The 24,881-nt window shown below is 38.9% G+C and overlaps 1 protein-coding gene across 1 annotated transcript in view; it reads left to right on the forward strand.

Annotated features, from left to right (window-relative positions):
- Window positions 1-782: 782 nt before the first annotated feature.
- Window positions 783-24,881, forward strand: part of UTP20 (UTP20 small subunit processome component) — a 92,660-nt gene continuing 68,561 nt past the window's right edge. The window contains exons 1-16 of the mRNA XM_069491867.1: window positions 783-827; window positions 1,769-1,849; window positions 5,401-5,467; window positions 5,571-5,703; window positions 6,081-6,269; window positions 8,742-8,823; window positions 9,598-9,735; window positions 10,190-10,345; window positions 10,908-11,054; window positions 11,134-11,268; window positions 12,281-12,358; window positions 14,107-14,285; window positions 19,118-19,273; window positions 19,396-19,484; window positions 21,126-21,231; window positions 24,566-24,716. Coding sequence (XP_069347968.1) covers window positions 783-827; window positions 1,769-1,849; window positions 5,401-5,467; window positions 5,571-5,703; window positions 6,081-6,269; window positions 8,742-8,823; window positions 9,598-9,735; window positions 10,190-10,345; window positions 10,908-11,054; window positions 11,134-11,268; window positions 12,281-12,358; window positions 14,107-14,285; window positions 19,118-19,273; window positions 19,396-19,484; window positions 21,126-21,231; window positions 24,566-24,716 — 1,932 coding nt within the window. The remainder of the gene's footprint in view (window positions 828-1,768; window positions 1,850-5,400; window positions 5,468-5,570; window positions 5,704-6,080; window positions 6,270-8,741; window positions 8,824-9,597; window positions 9,736-10,189; window positions 10,346-10,907; window positions 11,055-11,133; window positions 11,269-12,280; window positions 12,359-14,106; window positions 14,286-19,117; window positions 19,274-19,395; window positions 19,485-21,125; window positions 21,232-24,565; window positions 24,717-24,881) is intronic.

The raw sequence follows: 24,881 nt of genomic DNA on the forward strand, positions 1-24,881 counted from the left end.
AATAAGTGGGAGGTAAAATAGTTAAAAAATTATTTTTAAAAATTACACATATATGTCTATGTATATATAAACCGTTTTTACAATTATCTTTAAGAACACAGAGACAGTAAAGTGGTAGGAAAAACACCAAAACATTAACAGTGGTTGTACATGAAATTAAAAGATTTTTCTTTAAAACTCTTGTTTTCCAATTTCATTTTTAGAGCATATTGGTTAAGAATATGAGAATTTGGAGTCTGAGTGAAGACTGCCGTTTACCAGTGGCACAACCTTGGTTTCCTCTTGTGTCAAAGGGGCTTAAAAATACAACCTGTACCTACTTTGTATTTATTTAGCATTCCCAGTGGGCTTTACTGTAAAATTATTATTGGAAAGAGCTTTGCACGGTGCAGGGTACATAGTGAGGGGCAGTAATGTTAGCTGATAATGATGACAGACATGTTTTCTTTTATAATGAAAACACATATTTTTCTTGCAAACTTTGCCGGAGTGAAATCAACTGCGCCCCCTTTACAAACCCGCTCCCTTAGCATAGCCCTGACCCCTGCCGGCTCCCGGGGAAGGCTGCGCCTGCTCTGGCCTCGTTTCCGCCCACGTGACCCAATCAGGCTCCTCCCCGTCTCCAACATGGCGGCGCCCAGCGGCTTACGCCGCACGTGAGAAAGTCTGGGCACCTGGGAAGAAGAGAGTACAAGCTTGTGAGCCATTTTCCCCTCCCTACTGCGGGTTGCATCCCTTCGCCCCTCCTGCAGGCCCTCGCAGGCCGCTGCCCCTCTGCAGCCATGAAAACAAGGCCCGTTTCCCACAAGACTGAGAACACCTATCGGGTGAGTGTGGAAGGTTGGGTCGGGAGCTGCTGGTCCCTGCTGCCTTGGCCGTGAGACGGGCTCTAAGCGAGACTCCAGGGGCTATGGAGTTCTGGGCCAAACGTGAATCTCTTGCCAGGAGGCTCTGGCGAAAGAGAGAGACCCTGCAGGTGTAAACATGGGGTGGGGAAGGAAAGAAGTCTGGACAGCAGATTGCGCCCGCAAATTTACCGAGTCTGGCCTGTCATGAGAATTCCCTTCAGTCCAGAGTTAAATTCATTATCGCAGGAGATTGCTTAGGTCCCATTCTTCCCTGCTCTTTTACCTTTAAAGACCGAGTTGGGGGGCGGGCCGGCCGGAGGAGGTGAGTGATTTCCTGCTAATGGCTGCTACAGCACTTTCTCTGTTTGCCCCTTGATAGTTTCTTTACAGGTCTTACTATACAACCGTAGGTCTGTATATGTTTAAAAACACTTATTGCGGCGACTTGGCTAGTTCCCTGTGCTTGTGGCGGGGTATGAAACCTAATAGGTCCAGGGAGACCAATCGCCAGCCTTCACCTCAGTTTACCAGCTAGCATGGAAATTTTATTTGAAATGACATGGTTGGAAGAACTTACACAAACACACAGAAGTGTTCATTATCTTTGAAGAGTAATGCAGTACATTTGTTGAAGGGTCTATGTTTTTCAGTTTGTTTTTACACTTATCCTTTGTGATTTATCAATGATGTCTGCTTTTAGTTTCAAAACTCAATTACACATTTTACGGTATAGAGAAAACACATCTGAAATTACAAGCAAAGCATACCATTAGTTGTAATGATAATACATAAAGCTTATTGAAGCTTTAAACTTTCTACTTTTACAAGGAAAATGCCCACATATAATTATTATACAGCACTCTAACAGATATCAAGATCTGATAAGTGATGATGTATCTTAAATATGCCTTCTCTCCTAGTTTCTTACATTTGCTGAACGATTGGGGAATGTGAATATTGATATTATTCATCGGATTGATAGAACTGCAAGCTATGATGAGGTAAGAGAATGTGATATTAACCACCTTCAAATATTCATAGTTGGTGTTTTAGTTTCTCCTGTTAGAAGTGAATTGTTTTTCAAGCCATTGCTTTGTGAACATGAAATGCATTAGATTTCTGTTGTCTAATACAATAGCCACACATGGCAAATTAGATTTAAAGTAAATTAGAAATTCAAGTACTCAGTAGCCATATGTGGCTAGTTGCTACCATATTAGACAAGTGCAGATATGGAACATTCTGTCATTGCAGAAAGTCCTATTGGGTGATTCTGGGTTAGACAGTTAACTTGAAACTCAGCTGGATTTTGTGATTCTGGCCTCTCCCTTTTCTATATGCTGCAAATACACATTCTTGTGGCTATAATTTTAAAGTGATTTTGAGCAAGTCATTTTTCTGGGGCTTAGTTTCTTTCTCTATTAAAAAAAAGGGGCTAGATCTACATACCTTTTTCTAGTTCTAATCATGCCTAACTTTGTCATTCCTCTAGCAGAAATCTTTTTCGTTTTGCTGTATTAAGTCATTATTCTTCTGCTTACCTTTTAAGATCTTATATAACATGCCTTTAACTTGGGTATTCAACCTCATTTCTTACTATTCTTCCCTTGACTCTAGTCAAACTCTACTCACTTGTCTTTGAACGCATTGTCTCTACTGTGTAAGTTCAATATGTTAAATGATGTTATCTAGGTAAGCACATAATATTTTGGGAACTCATAGTGAAGGGAGCCTAACCTAAATTCTTTGGAGATCTAGGATGGGGTGTCAAAAAAGGTGATCTAGACAAGGTCATGCCTGAATTGAGTGTTATTGTTTATATAGGTTTTAGCATGACAAAAAGGTTAGGAAAGGTTGTTCCAGGCTGAGGGAAAAGCCTATATTAAAAGGTTTAAAGATAGAGGATGCATATCACGCTCAGGAAACTGCAGAGTTTCTTGCAGAGTTTGTGGTTATAGGTTTGTGTAGGGTGTTTGTGTGTGTTGGCGGTGACTCGGATAGGGGAAAGCGCCAGTTAGTAAGATAAAGCTGGAGAGGTAGGCAAAGATCATAAAGGGCTTCATATGTCAAACTAAGTTTGGATTTTTTTCTGAAGCTGTGGGGTATCATTCTAGGACTGTGTGCAGGGGAGTGAGTGACATGATCAGGTTTAAGTTTTTTATTTCTCTGGCTTTAGTGTGGAGGAAAGAGCAGGACTGGAGTCAGGGCAACCAGTTGTAAGGATCTGGCAGTCATCTAAGTAAGAAATTATTATGATGTTGGAAGTCAATATGGACAGAAGAGAAGGAATCCAGTGATATTAAGGAAATGAAAAGGATAGGACTTGTGACCTAGTAGGTATGCAGGGAGGAAGAGAATGGGGTTAAGGTTTTTGGTTTCAATAACTGGGTGGTTGAGGATGTCACTCATCAAGACAGATTTATAGGAAAAGGAATGTAAGGTTGTGGAGGGAGGATAATTAGTTCCTTTTTGGGTTTGTTGAGTTTGAGATACCTGTGGCCATCCAAATGATAGTGTCCAAAAGATGTTTACATATGTGGATCTGGAGTATAGGTGACTTCAGAGGTGGAATTACAGATTTAGCTTTCAGCATATGGTTTATAGTTGAAGCCACAGTAGAGGTTGAAAGCATCAAGGGGTAGAGTGTTAAGTTAGCAGAGAAGAGCCTGGGATGGGGTCCCAGGCCGAATGGTCCAGAATGGCCTTAATCACATGTCTGGCAGTTAGCTGGGGCTTATTTTTTTTTTTTTTTTTTTTCATCTTGTTATGGGGGATACAGAATTGCAGGTTACATACATTGCTCCTGTACCGCCTTTCCCCCCAAGTCAGAGCTCCAGGCGTGTCTGTTCCCCAGGTAGTGCGCGTTGCACCCATCATGTAGGTATATATCCCTCCCTTCCCCACCCCCCCTTCCCGAGTCAGCACCTTCAAGCGTTACCATTCCCCAAACGGTGCGCAATGCACTCATTGTGTAGGCATACCATAGCTGGGGCTTATTGATCTTGGTTCTCCTCTTGGTCTCTTATTTTCCCATAAACTGGACTAGGTTTCTCTTAATGATGCAGAATCTTTCTAAGAGAGTGAAAGCAGGAGCTACAAGGCCTCAAAGCCTTGCTTTGGACATCACAGGGTCACTCCCATTGCATGTTATTGATCAAAGCAAGTCATGAGGCCAGGCCAGATTCAAGGAGTAAGGAAATAGACTCCATCTCTTGGTTGGAGGAGCTGCAGAGTTACCTTGTAAAAGGACAGGGACATAGTCTATCACAAATGGCTGGGCATGTGCCAGTCACTTTGCTAGGCTAGAAATGTCTTCTGCATTTAAGTTTTAAACTGTGATGTGTATTTCTCTTCTGCCTTAAAGGACATTAAAACAAAATTTAATAGTAGTCTCTTTTTTCCTTTTTGTCGTCAATTGGTTTTATTTTATTTTTATTTTTTAAAGATTTCCAAAGCACAATTTAAGGATTTCTTTTTCTTTCTTTTTGAGATTATAGAAGATTTGGCATGCTGTTTATATGCTTATGTGTTTGTTCTCTATTTTTATCTCTCTTTCTATATATACACACACCCACACATACACACATTTATTTATATATGCACATAGATACACATATATACACATTTATTGACTTTACCTTTTAGTGTACAAAGTAATGTATACCGTGTTAATGAGCTAAACAATGTAGTGGCAAACTTAGAAAAAGCCTATTATCTCATGCCTCTCACCCCTTATTGCCAAGGAAACCAACATTGACAACTCAGTATATGTGTGTTCTTCCACACTTTTCTCCATGCTCATGTAAATGTGTACAAACATCTATGGAGGTTTTTTTTTTTTTCCTAAGGAAAAACTGTATCCTACCATATATCTCACTGCATAACTTGCTTTTATCATTTTGGGGGCATATCATCAACATTCTTCTAGTTCAATATAGATATAACTCTTTTTAATTGACACATAATGTACCTTAGTACGTATACACCATAAGTTATTCCAACTATTTTCCTGTTGTTGGATATTTAAGCTGGTTAATAATGTTTCCCCCTTAGTACGGTAAAGCTAAATAAACATCTTTTACTTATATGTTTGCAAAGTTTGTAAGAACTATATCCAAAAGTAGAATTGCTAGATCGAAGAGCATACCTGTTCTTAATTTTAATGGAAATGCCAGATTACTTGCCCATAAGGTTGTAGCAATTCATATTTTCAAAAGCAGAATGAAAGAATTGTAGAAAGTTGACACATTTTTCTGTGCCTAAAATTGCGAAAAACACAAGTTTTTTCCTTAGTGTGACTATTATATATAGGCTTCAGAGAATAATTTGCTGCAACCAAGTCAATAAAATGTTGTTTTTATAAATCATCTGTTGATACTATACTTCTCATTGCTTTTTTAAGTATGTTAGTTAATGCTTCTTTTTTGAAAAATTAAAAGTTTTTAAACTCTGACTATCATTGTTTTAAGATATTAATATATCATTGTTCTATTTACTTCTATCATAGTTTTCTTGGAGTTGTTTGATTAATGGACTGCTTAAATCTTGACAGGAGGTTGAAACCTACTTTTTCGAGGGTCTGCTGAAATGGAGAGAATTGAACCTCACGGAACACTTTGGTATCTATTTTGTTCATCCGTAATTTGCACTTTATATGTTCCATACAACTAAATAGTGGTGTGATGGAAAAGAACAACATATTCTTTTTTTTTTTTCACTCAGGGAAATTTTACAAAGAAGTTATTGACAAATGCCAATCATTCAATCAGTTGGTCTATCATCAAAACGAGATAGTTCAGAGTTTGAAGACTCATCTGCAAATTAAGAACAGTTTTGCCTATCAACCCCTTCTGGAGTAAGTAGCATCTTGGGAGAAAGCTTAACTACATTTGTCAGAGTTTTAAGAAGAGTCATGTTTTGTAGCTACGTGTGTCCTAGATCAAATGTTTATAATTTAGAAACAAGAAGATTTTACCTTTTCTATTAGGAAAAAGTGCATTACCATGTTTTGCTTTTGTTGTATACTCCTGAAAGAACCCCATTTTTATTTAACACCGTAGGAACAATTGACCACAACTTGTGATGGAACGTACCTTTATCACTTGAGGCTTTACTTAGAAGTATTTTGGTTTAATTAATCCTATGATCACAGGCCATCTATTATCATTAAATTGATTTGTAGCCTTTTTTAAAAAAAAACTACCTAATCATTTGCTTCTTTTTATAATCCAGTTTGGTTGTACAGTTGGCACGAGATCTGCAGACGGATTTCTATCCACACTTTCAAGATTTTTTTCTAACTATCACTTCAATCCTGGAAACTCAGGACACAGAGTTGTTAGAATGGGCTTTCACCTCGCTGTCATATCTTTACAAGTACCTGTGGAGACTGATGGTGAAGGACATGTCCAATATATACAGGTGACCCTTTTCTCTCTAATATATTTTTTAGTTGACTTTCCTTTTTTCATTGGCTTCTGTCGGACTCCAAACTACCTTTCCAGCTTAGTGCTTAATTATTTCCTTATACAAACTTGATTCTCCAGCCAAAGTGGTCTGTAGTCTAGTCTGTCAGTCTGTGTTGACTTGGCCGTCTCTCATCTCCAGCTATTAAAATTATACTCACCCTTCAAAGCCTGACTTGGGTTCCATAACCTCCACAGGTATTCCCAGGCACCTCATGCAGAAGTGAAAGCTTTGTACTCTGTATTCCTTTGGCATTTTTTAACCACTTATGCTACCCAACTTGTATTGTAATTGTTTGCTTATAATGCAGTGCTGTCCTAGGAACCCTACATCTACATTAAACATCTACATTTCCCCAGCCACAAGTATACTTACTAAACCAAAAGAGACACTTGGTATTTGTGAATTAATGTGGACAGGGGAAGAGGTTGAATTCTGTAGTAGCTTTTTTGTTTAAAGTAAGGGAAAGATTGCTTATTAAGTCTGGGATTTGATGGAATTTTCCATTTGGTCTTCTGATTGTTCCTACATACTGTAATTGGGGCAGGGATATTTAAGATCAATGATCAGCCCTTTACTCATCGATAAAAAGTGTAGGTGTGGGATAAAAGAATAGATTTTTAGTGCCACCCTCTTTACCCTGCTAATCCTTTTCTTTTAGGGACTTTGAACAGAAAATGAGAAAAATATTTTTCTAGCTTTACTAATTCTCTATGAAGCTTTTGGTAAAATGTGTTAGAGACCAAGATTATTTCATTAAACAACCAAGAAGGTCTTTGGGGAATATAGTTTATTTGGTTTTATGACTTGAGCTGTCACTTTTATGTCTCTAAGTCAGGCTTTTCAGTTCTCAATTTATTTGCTTTCAGTATGACATCTTCAGTAGCCTGGATATTTTCACTTGAGTATTATGAAACCAAACTCCACATGTTCCTGTTCAAACCAGCTCTTCTTACCTTTTCACTGATTGCTGTGTTTGGTAAATATGTATTGAGTATCTGCCATACGCCAGGCCTGGTTTTGTTGCCCATTTTCTATCAGTGGTACCAACATTTTTCCAGTCACTGAGTCTTGGCACCTTAGAATGCCAAATTGTTTTCAAGGACTCCAAATCTTCTTGATTCTGTCATTTACACACTCACTCAGTGAATATTTATGGGATGCTGTGTGTCTATCAGGCATTTGAGATACAATCAAAACAGATAAAAATCCCTCTTCTTGAAAAATTCACATTTTGGCAGGGAGAGAACATCTTGGACACATGCCTGGCATGTTCAAGGAACAGCAAGGAATCCCAGATGGCAGAACAGCCTGTATGGGGCTGCCGGTAATTAGATGGTATCAGAGAGGTGGTAAAGGGGTCAGATCATAAAGGGCTTTGTCGACCAATGGAAGGTCTTTGGCTTCATTGCAGGGCCTTCTGGAATGTCTCTTGGGCCCATCATTTGCCATTCTCTCTCCTACCAGTCTCTTTCATGCCTGTTGTTAGCGTAAGCTTGACTTGAACAGCTTTCTAATTGGATTACCAGCCTCTTCTTTCCTCCTTTATTTCATCCTATATATTGCTGTCAGATTAATCTTTCTGAAAATATTCATTTCTCATGCAGCCAATATTTATTAGTGTTAATACCTGCCGTGAGCAAGGAGCTGTTAGGTACTGAGGTTATGGCAAAAATAGGAGAAACGTATTCCATGCTCTTCTATCATTAGGGAGACCAATTTAAGCAATGTGATTATATATAAGTAATTATTTAGTCATAGCTGCATGGCCATATGGCTTCGAGTAGGTCGCTTGTGCTTTCTGTCTCACGTTCATTATCCATAGAATGGAGATAATAATAGTACCCATCCCACAGAGTTTTTGTGCTAATTAAATGAAGTAGTAACACAGAGTAAGTGCTCTTGTAGATGTAAGCTGGAGCCCAAATTCCTCTGCTTGCTATTCAGAGCTACGTGTTTACCTGGGCAGCTTTGTCTGCTGTTGTTCTCCTCAACTACATCATCCTTCCTGTTTTAGACAGACCAGCCTCCTTGTTATCTCTCGGCCGTGATTATTTCTGCCTGCCTCATCTTTGCTCTCGCTTCTATCCTAATATGTACTCCAGTCCCCACCTAATTCCTCCTGCCATTCAGAACTCACTGCAAGTTTCCATTTTACATGGAGTCTTGTCTGTAAGAGCAGCACCACCAGTCCTAGGACTCCTAGTGCTGCGGCCTTCAGTCTTCTGTTCAACTTGTGGGTGTCTCCGTGATAGAATGAGATTTTAAACTCGTTTTATGCTTGCCATGTCAAATGAGATTTTAAACTTGTGATATGCTTGCTGTGTATTCCTTGCATACCTAGCACAGTGTTGGAGCATATCATTGACATGTATGTCTTTATTAAAATTATATGATTAATTATGTCTTATTTTTTGTCATGTATAGCATGTACAGTACACTCCTGGCTCATAAAAAACTGCATATAAGAAATTTTGCTGCTGAAAGCTTTACTTTTTTGATGAGAAAGGTTAGTCTGATATTTTATATATTTTTTGGTAGTTACTCATCAATAATCTGATGGCTAGAATTGGGTATCTTTTTAATGTGGTTATTATGGACTAATTCTCTCTTTCTCTCTCTCTGTCTCTCTCTCTCTCTCTCTATATATATATATATTTACACACACATACACACACACACACGCAGAAACCTGTTACTATTTTGAGTTTATCTCACAATAAGGTTTAGTCTTTGCTCACAAATTAATGTGATATAATTTGGGTCACTCTTTTATTGTTATTTAGGTTTTTGGAAGCTTTAAGAGTATATATATTAAAAGTGCCCTCTGATTCAAGTCAGTAAATATATGAACAGTGAGATTAACAGGAATTTTTGTAATAGTTTTCTGGAAGGAACTGGTAGCATAATGTTATTTGTGTTTGTCTAAAATTTCCATAGTAAATTTTAGAAGATTTTTGTAATAAAACAAAAATATTGGTATTAAAGTTTTTCATGTTCTTAAAATACAAATATATGATTTACTTTAAAAGATAAAATGTTGCCTTATGTAGTTTTCATGGTACATACCTTCCTATCATACCAATGAATTCATGCTTTTGTGTGGCTTTCCAAGTGAGAGTACACTCTTAGGGTAGTTTGAGATCATTTCAAATGTCTGTTTCTTCAGCATTTTTTCTTAAGTATATTTAAATATGAATATGTTGAGTAGCAAATAAGATTTCTTCATGTGGATATATTTATGTTTGTGAATGTAATTTTCCATTTTTATTTTACATTTTAGGTCTCTGATAAAAATGCACTTCTCAATTTAATGTTCCTTGATCTTGAGGAACATCCAGAAAAAGTAGAAGGAGTTGGACAGTTGCTCTTTGAAATGTGTAAAGGAGTTAGAAATATGTTTCACTCCTGTGCAGACCAGGTAAATAACAGTGAGGAGTACTTAGAGTCTATGTGGAAGGATTAAAGAGAAAATAGAAAAGATTGAGATAAATAATGTGAAGAGAGAATAGCCTACAATCAATAGAAAGCACTAAATGAGGAGTGTTAGAGGTTTAACATTTGTCTAATGTAGGCCCTGGGCAATTAGATATTTTTACTTATAAAATCATTACTGTCTTCTTCATCCTGGATACTAGGAGATAACATAAATTGATTAATGTGTGAGGGTAAGTTGGGAAGGGAGTAATTGTCTGATAAAATTACCCATCCTGGTTTGGAAATTCCTTTTGGACACATAGTTAACTTAATCATTAAAGCTGGCATAACCTTGATTATTCCAGACAAGAAGTAGCTGATATATTCAGAGTGGTAATCACAGGGTGATACTAAAAGATTTGTGTGTTGATTTTAATGACTTATATTCATTCCCACAGGCAGTGAAGCTAATTTTACAAAAGCTAGGACCAGTTACTGAAACCGAAACTCAACTACCATGGATTTTAGTTGGAGAAACACTTAAAAACATGGTCAAATCCACTGTACTCTATATCTACAAGGAACATTTTGGTACATTTTTTGAATGTTTGCAAGTGAGTTCTAATCTTTAAGGGGCATGTAACAAGGAGTCTAAGAGTTTATTATTGTTGCTCTTAGATTTGCAGAGCACTCCTGGACATTTTATTTTATAATTGTTTTCTTTATACTTCCACACACATACTAAGATTTTCCTTCCCTCCACCCCCTGTACTATTTTTATTTGATATGGTACCCTGAGATGCAGTAGAGAACAGTGGTTAAGGGAGGCTCTGGAACCAGACTGCCTCTGTTTGAGCCTTGGCTCTGTCTCTTACTGCTAGTGTCATTTGAGGAAGTTATTTAAAGTCTGTATTCCTCAGTCTCTTCATCTGATAAATGGGGCTAATAATATCCCCTACCTCGGGGTTGCTGAGAGGATGGTGAGTAAATACTGGTAAAGAACTTAGAGCAGTGCACTCAGTAAACGTTAGCTGTTACTGTCTTTAGTGATTCCTGGTAAATGTGTCTTTTTCTTCCAAAGCAAAAGAATGTGAAAAGTTGAATTGTTCATTACTGGATTAACAGATGAGTTTGATATTTTGTAGTTATTCTCTCTGTTACATTTTTTGTTTGCAGGAATCCCTCCTGGATCTAGGTAAAAAAGTAACAAAAACTAACTGTTGTGAAAGTTCTGAACAGATTAAAAGGTTGTTAGAAACTTATCTGATACTTGTGAAACATGGAAATGGATCAAAGATAACCACACCTGCTGATGTTTGTCAGGTGGGTTCCCAAATTAATATGCCTAGGAGTCTGTTATTAAAAGCTGATTGCCAAGTATGCATTTTTTTTATTTTTACAGGTATTGTTTCAAACATTACAAATAACTGATCTTTCCACATCGTGCCGGGAGACCCTCTTGGATGTCATTTCTGCTTTGATCCTAGGTGAAAATGTTTCCTTGCCGGAGACCCTCATCAAAGAAACCATAGAAAAAGTAATTTCAACAAATATTAATTGAGTAGTTAATAATATGTTTAGCAGTGAATAAGCTGCTGGGAAATACAAATGAAGTGTGACAAAGCCTCTTCCCTCAAGGAATTTATAATCTTGTTAAGGGGATGTGAATTGTATGCTGTAATGGAACTAAGCAAAGTAAAGTGTGGTGAAAGCTAAATCTATACAGCAAGTATTTTGCAAGCATGTGTAGCTTGCAGAATGTCCTGGGTGTGAGCTGGGTATTCCAGGGTAAACACTGTGATGCTTAAGGTTTTTGATTGTTTTGGGGGACCTGGGAGTGAGCAGTTATAATCTATGAACTAATCTGTTGGAGATAGATTGAATTATAACTATTAATTCTGCCTGGGGTTGAGAAACAGAAAGCTTTTCAAAGGACTTGTAATTGGGATACTCATCGCAGTCTGCCAGTCAGAGAAGGGGTTAAAAACACTAGAAGAGGGAACAGCAAAGGCATGTGTTCATAAATGTATACAGTTTGGGCACATGGACACATGAGGAAGTGGGATGTGATATCAGCAAAGCTCTGTTTGGCTTTCAAAAGTGAGATTGGGTTTTAGCCTGCAAGTAGTGGAGGGCCCTGGAAGAATTCTAAGCAGAGACATGATTTGCTGAGATCTGCATTTTAGTGAGTTTGGAAGATGGAATTGAGTTTGGAAGCAGGATGGAAAATAGAAAGATCAGTGAGGTTCTTCTTAGCTTCAAGGAGTGCAGCAGTATGCTTTGGGGAGGGTGTAAGATTGTGCTACTTGTGCTTTCGTAATTCTTTGTAGCTGGGCAAGAATCAGGCAGCTTTTGGGCAGAGCCCTATGTATTTGCTAGGAATATAGTGCCCTTTGCATCTGCTGAAATGCCTCTGGGGAAGGCTGAACATTTGGACAGAAAACTGGTTGAAGTGTGCCCACCATTCCTTTCTATAGCTGCTTTTTGGGGGGAACAGGGAAAGTACTCTCTGTGTACTTACATTAATATTTTTTACTTGTGGTCCACAGATATTTGAGAGCAAATTTGAAAGATGCTCAATTTTCAGTTTTTCTGAAGTCATGTTTTCTATGAAGCAGTTTGAGCAGGTAAGCAAGATATTAAGTTTGGGATTTTTTTTTTTAATCTGTCCTGATAAAATAATCATGTTTGAAATCCTAGGATTTTTGTTTGTTTTTTGAGAGGAGCAGAATAAGTGTGTGATGTGATGTGTTTGTCAATGTTTTGTTAAAGAAATCACATTCAGTTCTTGGTTGCAAGTGAAATTATTCCGTATGCTGAGGCCTTTAAAATGATACCTAGTAGCCAACTTGATTTTTTAATAATCCTTTAGCTAGTTACAGAACCGTGTGGTAAATGGAAAAACCAGTTTCAGGAACTTTTATGTGAATTTGAAACATAGAAAATAGTTTCTGAAACAGTTTTTATTGGGAGAAAGTTGTGAATTCATTTCATGGCTACAAAACAGATACCTGAATGAGGTAGAAATGGTTCCTAAAATCCTGAGTTTATTTTATCCCTTTCTCCTCACCCCTATCAAACGTCTGCCCCTCCTCCTAGCTAGTAACCCTGTAGTATACTTCATGGAAAACTATCCCTGTATCTGTCCTCTCATTCTTCCTTTTAATCTTTAGTCATATATATTCTCATATAATATATAGTTTCATTTGTATCAAAAGAAAAAAAAAAAAAAACCTGACGAAACCTTTTGTATGTGTCCTAGACCCTGTTTCTTTCTGCTCTGTGAGGATTCTTTAGCTCACTCTGGTTTTCTTAGCAACTGCTTCTTTCCCTTCTCCCCTGTTCCCTTTGGTCTTTTTAAAAAACAACAACAAAAAATCTTATTTGTAGCAGAGTGTTACATGTATGTAAGCAGTTTAAAAGTCAAGCAAGCCTAAGAGGCAGCCATTGTTCTCTCCTCTCCTCTTACCAGCAGCAACCACATCGAATGGTTTTTAGCTATTTTTTTCCGGTATTTACTTTATATTTTTAACTCATCTGAATATACTGCCCTTCCTTGGTTTGTTAGTTTCAGTCCTCATCTGTAGACCTCTTCCCATGGGAGATGAATTTTAATTATTTGACACCCCTCATCCTCCCAATAGAGTTATATCATAAACTTTGGTTGCATCCATATTCACCACACACTTAATCCTTATAAACAAGGAGTATTTTATGATTACATAGCCTTTTCTGTATGCCTTCTCATTTTTCCTAGAGTTTGTAATTAATTGCCTCATTCTGTAAAAATGAGGAAATTGTTTTCTTTGACTAACTGGTCAGTGAATCTATCTTTGGACAGTGTGGTAAATGCCTTTTACCTGCAAACCGTGTGATCATTTAGCAGCTCAATTTTTCTTTTTCTTTCTTTCTTGGAGGCATTCCTCCTGGAGCAATTCCAGTCTGAATGCACTGCTCTCTCAGCCCCTGCACAGATGTTATACTGGCACTTCCCTTTGCTTCTCTTCTGTTTCCTGGGTCCCATGTTTTTCTCTTGTTATAGTTTACTCTCTAATTTTGGTGGAATACATTTTCCAGAGGTTCCTGGGAAGAGGTGATTGAGACTTAGCACATCTGAAAATGTCTTTATTCTCTCTTCACACTACACTGTTAGTAGGCTGGGCACAGAATCTAGAATTCTAAGTAATTTTCCCTCAGTTCGTAAAACATTGCTGCACTATCTTTAGCTTCTGTTGCCCTGCAGAGAGGTCTAATGCCATTGTGATTCCTGATTCTTTGTTTAAGATCTAATTTGTCTGAAGTGTTAGAATCTTCTCTTTTTTAGGTGTTCAGAAATTTGTATCTGTTAGAAAGTGATTTTTTTCCTTATTTTTAGCTTTTTCTACCAAGCTTTCTGTCATATATTGAGAATTGCTTCTTAATGAACGATGCTGCGGTCAAAGATGAAGCTCTGGCCATTTTGGCCAAGCTCATTCTGAACAAAGCGGCACCTCCCACTGCCGGTTCGATGGCCATTGAAAAGTACCCTCTGGTTTTCTTACCAGAGACGGCGGGGTAAGTTTTAAATTTTTGTTCCATTTGAATATAATGCATCAAGAATACTGTGAAGGCCGAGCGCGGTGGCTCACGCCTGTAATCCTAGCTCTCTGGGAGGCCGAGGTGGGCGGATCGTTTGAGCTCAGGAGTTCGAGACCAGCCTGAGCAAGAGCGAGACCCCATCTCTACTAAAAATAGAAAAAAATTATATGGACAGCTAAAAATATATACAGAAAAAATTAGGCGGGCATGGTGGTGCATGCCTGTAGTCCCAGCTACTCGGGAGGCTGAGACAGGAGGATCGCTTGAGCCCAGGAGTTTGAGGTTGTTGTGAGCTAGGCTGACGCCACGGCACTCACTCTAGCCTGGGCAACAGAGTGAGACTCTGTCTCAAAAAAAAAAAAAAAAAAAAAAAAGAATACTGTGAAAAATGAAGATCTGTATGTATCAACTGGAAAGATGTCCACAATCAGTTGTTATGTGAAAAAAACAAGTTGTAGAACTACATACATAATATATATTGTATAATCTAATTTTGCAAAGTTAAAACAAAAAAATGTATGTAAGCGTAGAAGAACATGTGAAAGGATACACAAACCTGTTAACTTTGTTTATACTTGAAAGATGGTAAAGGAAAGAAAGGTGATTATTAATTTTTTTAACCATTTCTTTGAAAGTAATTATAGATTCATATGCTGTTTGTAAGGAATAGTACAGAGAGCTTTCATATTCCCCTTCACGCAGTTTCCCCACTGATGCATCTTGCAAAGCATACTGCAATATCACAACCAGAAAATTGACATTGGTACAATCCACGAATATTCCGATTTCATCAGTTTTATGCACTTTATCTGAATGTGTATGTGTGTGGACATACAGTTCTATGCAGGTTTATCACATGTGTAGATCTGTAACCACCACCAGAGTGAGATACAGAACTGTTCCCTCACCACAAGGGTCCCTCATGCCACCTTTTAATAGCCACACTCACCCTTCTGCTCTCTACTCCCTAACCCCTGGCACCCACTAATCTATTGTCCATTTTTATAATTTTGTCATTTTGAGAATATTATGTAAATGGAATTATACAGTATACTTTTTGAGATTGGCTTTTCCTCCTCAACATAATTCCCTTGAGACTCATACAAGTTATCATGTGTATCAGTCGTCCCTTCCTTTTCATTGCTGAGTACTGCGGTATTTCTTGGTTTGAGTGTGGCATTGTTTGTTTAATCATTCACTTTTCAAAAGGCATTTAGGCCATTTCCAGTTTTTGGCTATTATGAATAAAGCTCTTATGACATTCTTCTTTTCATCTGTCTGAGATAGTGCCCCAAAATGGAATTGTTGGGTTGTATGATAAGTACATGTTTAGTTTTATGAGAAGTGCCAAACAGTTTATTTTTGCCCGTCTGATAGAAGTCTAGTGATATCTTACTATAGTTTTTATTTTTATTTATTTTTTTTAACCAACAAGATCAGTCAGACAATCACTGTAGTTTTAATTTGCATTTCCCTAATGGCTAATGATGTTGAAGCATATTTTCATGTGCTCATTTGCCATCTGTATATCTTCTATAGTGAAATATCTGTCTGTTTGTTTCATTGGCTTCTTTTCTTTTCTTTTCCTCCCCTCCCCTTCCCTCTTTCCTTTCCTTTTCCTTTTCCTTTTCTTTTCCTTTCCTTTCTTTTTCCTTTCCTTTCCTTTCCTTTGATGTGGTCTCACTGTGTTGCCCAGGCCGGCCTCAAACTCCTGGCCTTAAGTGATCCTCTCACCTCAGCCTCTTGAGTAGCTAGGATTACAAATAAATTATAAAACAAATCTTGAGATCTTTAAATTAAAACCCTCTTGCTTTATTCTTCTTTTTCAGAATTGTTTTAGCTCTTTTTGGTCCTTTGCCTTTCAATATCAATTTAGAATATGCTTGTCTATATCTGTAAAAAACCTTGCTGGGATTTTGTTAGGAATTGCAATAAACCTATTGATCAATTTGGGGAGAATTGATATCTCTCCAAGGATACACAAAACAATTAACTTTGTTTTGTCAGGAAGATGTTAAGGGGAGAAAAGAAGTGACTATTCATTTTAAAATTATATACATACATAATCATTGTTTCAGTTGTTAAAAGGGCCATGGATTACTTTCTTAATTTCATTCAAAACAATATATACTCTTTAGAAGTTAAAAATCAAAGTTTGTTTAAATAATTGAGAGGATTCAGCTTATTGTTTTCCAGATAATTAAGTGGGTGTACCTCTATGTAGGTTAGGAAATCAGTTCCCTTACCATTCTTTTGTTATACTTAATTTTCTTATTTCTGTTGGAGTAGTTAGAACTGTCATTGTGTTTGTGGTTTGCTTTGAGGCAGTAGGAATAGATATTCCTTGAGTTTGTCCTGAGTACTCAGCTTTGAAGCTTCCCAGCATCTGCTGAGACGGGAGCTATTGTCACCTGGTCACACAGCAGAGCTGGTTACTAGCCTTTGAGTTTGATCACCATGAGATTCTGGAGGAGCTCCTCTTCTTACCACCTCCTGACACCTTCTGCCTACCTTCAAAGTAGCTTCTCTATCAAAACATGCCAGCAGAATCTTGTAGGTTTTTTCATTTACGGAGCTCTGATTCCTAAGGAATGGATAATGAGCAACTCCTGTAGAATTATTCTTTTGGAACTTTCCTCTGGATTTTGCAACACGAAGCCAATCTCCAACAGACACATTCCTTCCACGTGTCAAAACTGTGGGTTCTGTGCCATGGCAGTGAAGCTGCTTTGTTGGTCAGCTTCCATGAGGCAAACAAAGGGACTGACTGAGGCTGGGTATCGGGCCTTACATTGTCATCTCAGCTCTCAGATCCTCCTGGGGAGGTTGCAAGGTAAAATAAACAAACAAAAATTTAGACGTATTAATTTACAGCAAGTACCACAACTTCTGTGTTCTTCTTTCTCTGAGAAAACATTCCTCTCCCACCCCCCACAGAGACACGGTATGCCCGTATCAATGAATGGCACCTTTGTCTTGATTTCTTCCCTGAAGTTTTAAATGATAGTTTGAATATGTGTAGTAACAATCTACTCATCTGACTGGTTTGTTGTGAGAATAAAAAGAGATAATAAATGTGAAAAGGCTCTTTGGGAAGTAAATTTATTCCATCATTTGACAATTATTTATAACATCAGGTATTGTTCTAGACACCAGGGTACAACAATGAGTAAGAAAAAGTTTCCTTCTTTTGGGGATGTAACATTCTTTTGGGGAGGGATGTGGTGAGGCAGAGAACAGTAAGCAAGATGATTTTAGCTAGTGGTAAGAAGCAGCCTGTGGTCCCAGCATTTTGGGAGGCTGATGCAGGAGGATCACTTGAGCCCAGGAGGTCAAGGCTGCAGTGAGCTATGATTGTGCCACTGCACTGCAGCCTGGGCAACAGAGGGAGACCCTGTCTCTAAAAACCAGACTAACAAATGAAGAGGTAAGATAGTAATGAAAAGAAGATACGATGGGGCGTTGAGAGGGAGAGTGAGTGGAGAGCGGGCACTTACTCCTTTCCTGAGAGAGGACCTTTGGACCGATTGTAGTGGTGGGAAGGATCCAGCCTTGCAGAGATCTGGGTGAAAGACTTTCCAGGCAGAGGAAAGAGTTACTGCAGGGGATCCAGGACAGGAGTAAGCTCGGCATGTCTGAGCGACAGAAAGGAAGCCTCTGTGGGGAAAGAGCGGTAAGCATGGAAGAGAGTGTGATCAGAGGAGCTGAGAGAGGTAGGTGAGGGGCCTTACAGGACAAGGTAAGGGGTTTGTGTTTTATTGGAGGAGCTCATTGGCAGGTCTGATAGAGCAGGGAAGGGAGTGACATGGCAACTAATGACTCAGTTTTTTTTAAAGCATCTCAATATTTGGTAAGATTTTTGCAGATTGTTGGTCATAGTTATTACTGAAAAGACTGTTTCAAGATGTGGTGACATCAGGGAATTGACAGTTGAAGTAACTTAATTATCTATCATGATTTCCAAACACTCAATATCCTGATAAGTATGAAACAAAAGAAAAGGTAGCTTTGGGGTTAATTTTAATGATCAAAAGGGCACAGGAGTAAAAACCTGATAGTCCACTTGATATTCCACTTCTGTTGCGTAACAAGCTAACTAAACTGGAGTTGGAGGATAAATTGTAAAACAAATCATTTTGCTTGTTATTTCTATGACTTTTCTTTTGATTAGATTTCTGTCTTACAAATAGGACTGAGGTATATAGTACACCAGCAAAAATGAAAAGAGGCAAACAAGAATAGTACCAGAATAACAAATACCCAAAACCTAGTGCCATGTCAGAAAGTATCATTGAATAATTATAGATCCTATTAAAGCAGCAGGAGAAAATTACTTTTAAATCATAATCATTCTAGTGGTGTTTTTAAATTTGCAACATCATTCTCCATTTGTGAAGTAGTAAAATTCATGTCAAAAAGGAAAGGGGGATGGAAGAAGTCAGTTCATTCCAATGAACTAACCTCTCAGAAACATGCCCCTGTCTCCCATTTCCCGTGCCCACCTGACCCCTGGAATATATCTTATACTCCGGAAATAATACCTAAAACTAGAGGAGACTTCTTGGTTTCAGTTATGCAGCAAATTAAAATAGAAATAGAAGGAAGTAGAGCCAATGGAGTTGAAAAAGGCTTTCACTGAAAATCAGTAAGTGACCCACATTTGTTTGGTTATTTATATTCAACCACCAGCAGCAGTTCCTTTCTCCCAAGCGCTCTACGAAGGTAAAGAACCAATTTTATTTCAAACTGCAGAGGGCAAGAGTGATTGTATTCTCTCCTATTTTAAACATTTATTTTTTATCCTTCAGATGCTATGTAAGGCAGAGGAAGACTAGATCCAAGGGAGGAAACAAACAGTTTCCAGTATTGGACCATCTCTTATCGATAATTCAGTTACCTCCAAAGAAAGATACTACTTACTTTTCACATTCTTGGGCAGCTCTTGTGGTGTTACCTCACATTAGGTAAGAAAATAAACTCTGCTTAACATGCTGATTAAAATATGTTAGCCATTCCTTGCCATTCCGTGAGAAAGCCGTTGAGTGCCAGGCTGAACTTTTCCTTTTTCTTCCCACTCCTTGGACAGACCTCTTGAGAAAGAGAAGCTGATACCACTAGTCACAAGCTTCACAGAGTCACTCTTCATGACAATTGACAGAGGGAGCTTTGGAAAAGGTCAGTTACCATCACCGTTTGTTTTCTTCTCTTCTTTTCTGGCACACCCAAGTAACTGTAAGCACGTGAAATGTTAGAGAATAATACTAACATTGTGTTCTGGCATAACCCCTGTTAGATAAATCCAGGGAAAAAAAGAGGATACAAAGGGCATGTTTCACTTACACAACATAATGTGCTTGACCGGGTCATGGTTGCTTGAACATAAGGAAGGTAAAGTATCAAATGCCATGGTGTGGATGGCCATTCATTTACAAGCCCCAGATTATGTCTTGTTTCCCATCTCCCACACCCACCTGACCCCTAGCATACACCTTGTGCTCCAGGCATTTCTATTTGCTCACCCTGAGCCAGACACATTCTTTTACAACTGTCTGGCTGCCTTTGTACATGTTTTTCCTCTGCCTGGAGACCTTTCTAGGTCTTTGTCATAAGCAGAACACCTCTAGGAAGATCTCCATGAGTCCTCCAGTTAGAATTAGGCTGCCCTGCCCAAAACACCATTTCCTATTGTATACTTGTATGTCTCCCCTACTAACCTGCAAACAGTAATTTAAAAGCAGGTGTTTTGTTTCATTCTAGCATAGCATTTTTTTCTAGCACATGTGTATAGTAGTCATTTATTCACTTACATATTATTAGTATGCTACATTCTATGTTAGACACTAAGCAGACATATTAGAGAATAAAGTAGACTCACCACATCTCAAGCGCTCAGTGGCCACATGTGGCTAGTGGCTACCATATTGGATTGTGTCTACATATTGGCACAAATATTTTTACCATTGTAGAAATTTCTATTGTATAGCGCTGATCTCGAGCCTAGAGTAGAGTCTGATAAAATCTTTCTGTAAAGGACCGGATAATAAATATTTTAGGAATTGTGGGCCACCTTCAGTCTTTATAGCATATATATTTTTAACAACCCCTTTAAAATGTAAAAAACCTTCTTAGCTTGCAGGCCATATAAAAACAGTCTGCCTATTAGATCTAACTTGTGGGCTATAGTTTGCTGACCCCTGGCTAAAGACTAAATAAATGTTTAATTAGTATCATTAATTGAATATATTATGGGTAATAGCCATAATTGGATAATGTGACTTATTATAAACTGGAGAAGTAAAATCAACATGAGTTTTATACCAGGATAATTTCTTAGATATTGAAAAGTCCAAGCCTACTCTCTTCAAGAGTCCTAGATTTAATAAGGCCAGTGAGTGGGACTGTTATACTTCATCCTCATCTTGGTTAATGAAACAGTATTATTTATTTATTTATTTTTAAGAGAAAGTGGCTTGCTTTGTTGTCCGGACTGGACTTGAACTCCTGGGCTTAAGCAATCCTCCTGCCTCAGCCTCTCAAGTAGCTGGGTTTATAGATATACCTCACTGCGCCCATCTCTGAAACAGATTTTTATTCACTACTTCTGAGTGTATATTTTTCTTGAGAGAGAAAACGTATGACTTAGAAACTTCTCTTTTCTGTTATATTTGGACATGTATTTGACAGATAATACTTTAAAAGGCACAAATTCACTTTAAGAACTTCCCATAAATAGCAAGTATTAGATAAATGAGATGTTTGGTAGTTACTATGTCAGGGAAATAAGTAATGTGGTTTCTTCTATTTTTCTGCCTTTAGGAACCTTATTTGTTCTTTGTCAAGCTGTAAATACTCTGCTAAGTTTGGAAGAGTCTTCTGAACTTCTTCATTTAGTTCCTGTGGAACATGTGAAGAATTTAGTATTGTAAGTAAACCTATCTTCCATTTGGCTTAGTAATGGATAAAATATAAAACCTCAGTTTTTGTGAAATTTTGGACATAAGAAAAATCATTTTGATCTTTTTATACCTGAATTGTATTCATACAGTGAAATTTAATATTGATTTAGATCCTCCAATTAAAATAATTTTTTGACATAGTCTTTAATGATAGATTCATCTTTGTAAAAAGGGGTATTTTATTGTGTGTGTAAATTAGCATTGTAAAGTTTAAAGGATTTACAATGCCTGTCATTCCGGACTCTAACATTGCACAGTGTTGAGCGTTCGTAACTTCTTTAGTGGTTTCAACATACACATTCCCACTGCTTTCATATTCTGCCTCAGCTTGACACGATCCACAAATCAGAGAACTTTCCTGGGTCTTTTTTTTACGTATGGAAGCAATCCAGTTTTTTTATTTGTTGGTTTGGTTTATTTGTTTTTTTAAAGTTTAGTTTAGCCGGGCCCTGATTTTTATAGTATCACAGGGCCATTATTGTACCCTTTTTAAAGACCAGGCCTGTTAAAAACCTGGTGAAGTCATTTGCTGCTTTTCCTAGAGTCTATTGCATTAGATCCCCAGGCTTTTTAAAGCAGATTTACTCATTCACTTCATTCAGTAACTACTTGTGTCCGTTTCTCATGTACTAGGCCCTTTTCTAGGCACATGGAAACAAACAGTGGATGAAACAGACAAAAATCCCCTGCCTTCATGGAGCTAACGTGCTAGCCTGAAGAGACACTAGGCAGAGTAAATAAGTAAAACATATAGCCTGTGAGAAGGTGCCAAGCGCTGTAAAGAAAACCAAAGCAGGGCCAAGGGATAGGGCGAGTCCAGAGGTTATAACGGGACAGTAGCAGTTTTACATAGGGAGGCCTTAGCAAGCAGGAGCCACCTGAGCAGAAGCCTGAAAGCAGCAAGGGACTAAGCCGTGAGAATCCCTGGGCTCCAGATCTGGGGGCAGCGTGAGTGCTGACCCTCAGGGGGTGGGTGTCTGGCTTGAGCAGCACAAAGGCCATCGTGGCCCATCAGAGTGACGGGGTGGGCCGTAAGAGAACAGGACGCAGAGGTGGAAGTGGCAGATGTGTATGGCTTTTAGGCCACTGTGAGCCCTTGCTTTTACTCTGAGTGTATGGGGAAGCCACAGGAGGATTTGGGGCAGGGGAGTGACTTAGGCCTACATAGGATCACCCTGCTGCTGAGTTGAGAAGTAACTGTAGGGAAATAAAGGAGATCAATTAGGAAACTTACTGCAGTAATTACGAATCTGGCCAAAGTTTGAATTCTTCCATGATTAATTGAATTGGTTTAAATTAACTTCTTTTAGGGAGGATTATTTCTTTGAAATCACCATATTGACCATATTGCATATTCCCATTTTCTTGACCGTTCTGTTTAAACTTCTTGTACTTTCATCCCTTGTGTAAGCAATTGAAGGTGCTGTGGAAGTTTGAAACAAAATAGCACAGAGTGGGGTCTGTACATCCCCTGGAAAAGGCCAGCTGGCCTCCCAGCCAGTGCCTCTTGGCCTTGCAGACTCGGAGATGTCCAACGGGAGTGGATTCACTTTTGAGGGAAGGGGTGTAAACTTCAGAGCAGATACAGGATTCTGTACTTGGTGCTGTGCTGGTGACTGGCTGAGCACGTCGGTTTCACAGCCAAGACAGCCTGGGTTTGAGTCGTATCTCCACCACCTACTGGCTCTGTAGCCTTGGGTGAGTTAGTTAGCCTCGACTTCATTATCTCTCGAAAGGGAATAGTATTATAAAAAGAAAAAAATGGGGGGGTGGTAGTCCTTACCTCATGGAGATTAAGTTGTACAATGTATGCAGTAATAGTAAACAAATTGCATTTATTGAGTCTTTATTATGTGCCAGCCACTGTTCTGGGCCCATTATGTACATTATTTATTCTTCACAACAGCTTCATGAGATGTAGGTGCTGCTATCATTACAGATGGGGGAACTAAAGTTTCAAAATAAATCCCTGGTCTGAACCACCTTCTCTCCTCTGGGTTATCGAGTTAGTCTCCCAGTGAGGCCCATGCTCCCAGCCTTGCCCTGCTGCTTTCTCTTCTGTACCCAGCAACCGGAGTGATTCCTTTAAATGTAGATCATATCATTCCTTTGTTCACAGCCCTGTAGGACAGTGCTTCTCAACTGGAGGCAACTCTGGAGACGTTTTTGGTTGTCACAGCTAGGGGGTGGGGCCCCTGCTCCTGGCAGCTAGTGGGTGGAGGCCGGGGATGTGGCAGAATGAGCAGCCCGCAGTACACAGCACAGGCCTCCACAACAAAGTGGCGTCCGGGCCAAAATGTCAGTAAGTGCTACTGTTGAGAAACCATGCTCTTGTGGTACCCCGTCTCACTCCATGTGAGATCCAACGTCCTCATCACGTTCCTCAGGGCTCTGTATAATCCAACCCCTGGCTGCTTCTGACACCTTCAGCCTCTCCTTGTTAACTCACTTCCAGCTGGACTGGTCTTGGTGTTCCTACAGACAAGCACACCTCGGCCTGGGATTTGGCATTGCTGTTCCCTCTGCCTAGGATGCTTGTCTTCTAGATATCCTTCCAGTGCACTTTTCCACCTCCTTTGGTGGGCTCTACCTTCTTCCCCACTCCACGCTGGTCCCTCTCTGTAGCCTCCTTCCCCTAGTTTACTTTTCTCTACAGCACTCATCACTATCATCCTCACTAGGGTTTTTTGGGGTGGTTTTTTTGCTTGTTTTTGTTTTTTGGCTACCTCCCCCACTAGAATATAAGCTCCAGGAAGACAGGGACTTTGTCCTGTGTTTACTGCCGTATCCACAGTGTCTAGAAAAGTCACTGGCACATAGTTGGCACTCAGTAAGTATTTGTTGAATGAGGTTGGCATATAGAGATTAAACAGCTTGCCCAAGGTTATACTGCTGATGAGTAATGGGGCTGGGTTCAAACCTGGGCTGCCCTACCCCCAACCCATGGGCTGGGCCACTCCTCTGCACTGCTACTCGTGTTAGCTCGGTGCCTGGCAGGTGGCAAACACTCAGTAAATATTATATATGTGTGTTTTTATGTGATTATCATTTACAACTATGTGGATTGAAGAGACAGCACTGAATTTGTAGTCAAAATATTCTACTTCCACCTCTGCCTCACTGACTGTTGCTAGGCCTCAGATTCTACATCTATGAAGTGATGCTAAATGTCCATGTGAAACTGTTACGTGTTACCTTTTACATTTCCTTCATCAGTGATCATTTTCTGTGGTTTAGACTATAGTGTAAATGCTCTGAGCTGTACGGTACAGTTTGGGTCTAATGAATATCTTGTTGCAGAACGTTTCCTTTGGAGCCATCTGTGTTGCTGTTGGCTGATCTGTATTATCAGAGATTAGCCTTATGTGGCTGCAAAGGGCCCCTTTCTGAGGAAGCTTTAATGGAATTATTTCCCAAGTTACAAGCAAACATTTCAACTGGTAAATCCAAGGTAATACTGTCTGTGGTCTGTCCCCCATCTCTCTCCTTCTGTTTGTATATGGGCTGCCAGTGGTTGTCAGAGCCCCTTACTCAGAAAACGTTGCTATGGGATGATTTCTCTTTAAAGTCATGATGCCTGAACATTAGCCTGCAAACTGATTGTGACAGGGTTAGG

This window comes from Eulemur rufifrons, chromosome 16, assembly GCF_041146395.1.
Source record: "Eulemur rufifrons isolate Redbay chromosome 16, OSU_ERuf_1, whole genome shotgun sequence".
In the NCBI taxonomy this organism is placed as follows: Eukaryota; Metazoa; Chordata; class Mammalia; order Primates; family Lemuridae; genus Eulemur; species Eulemur rufifrons.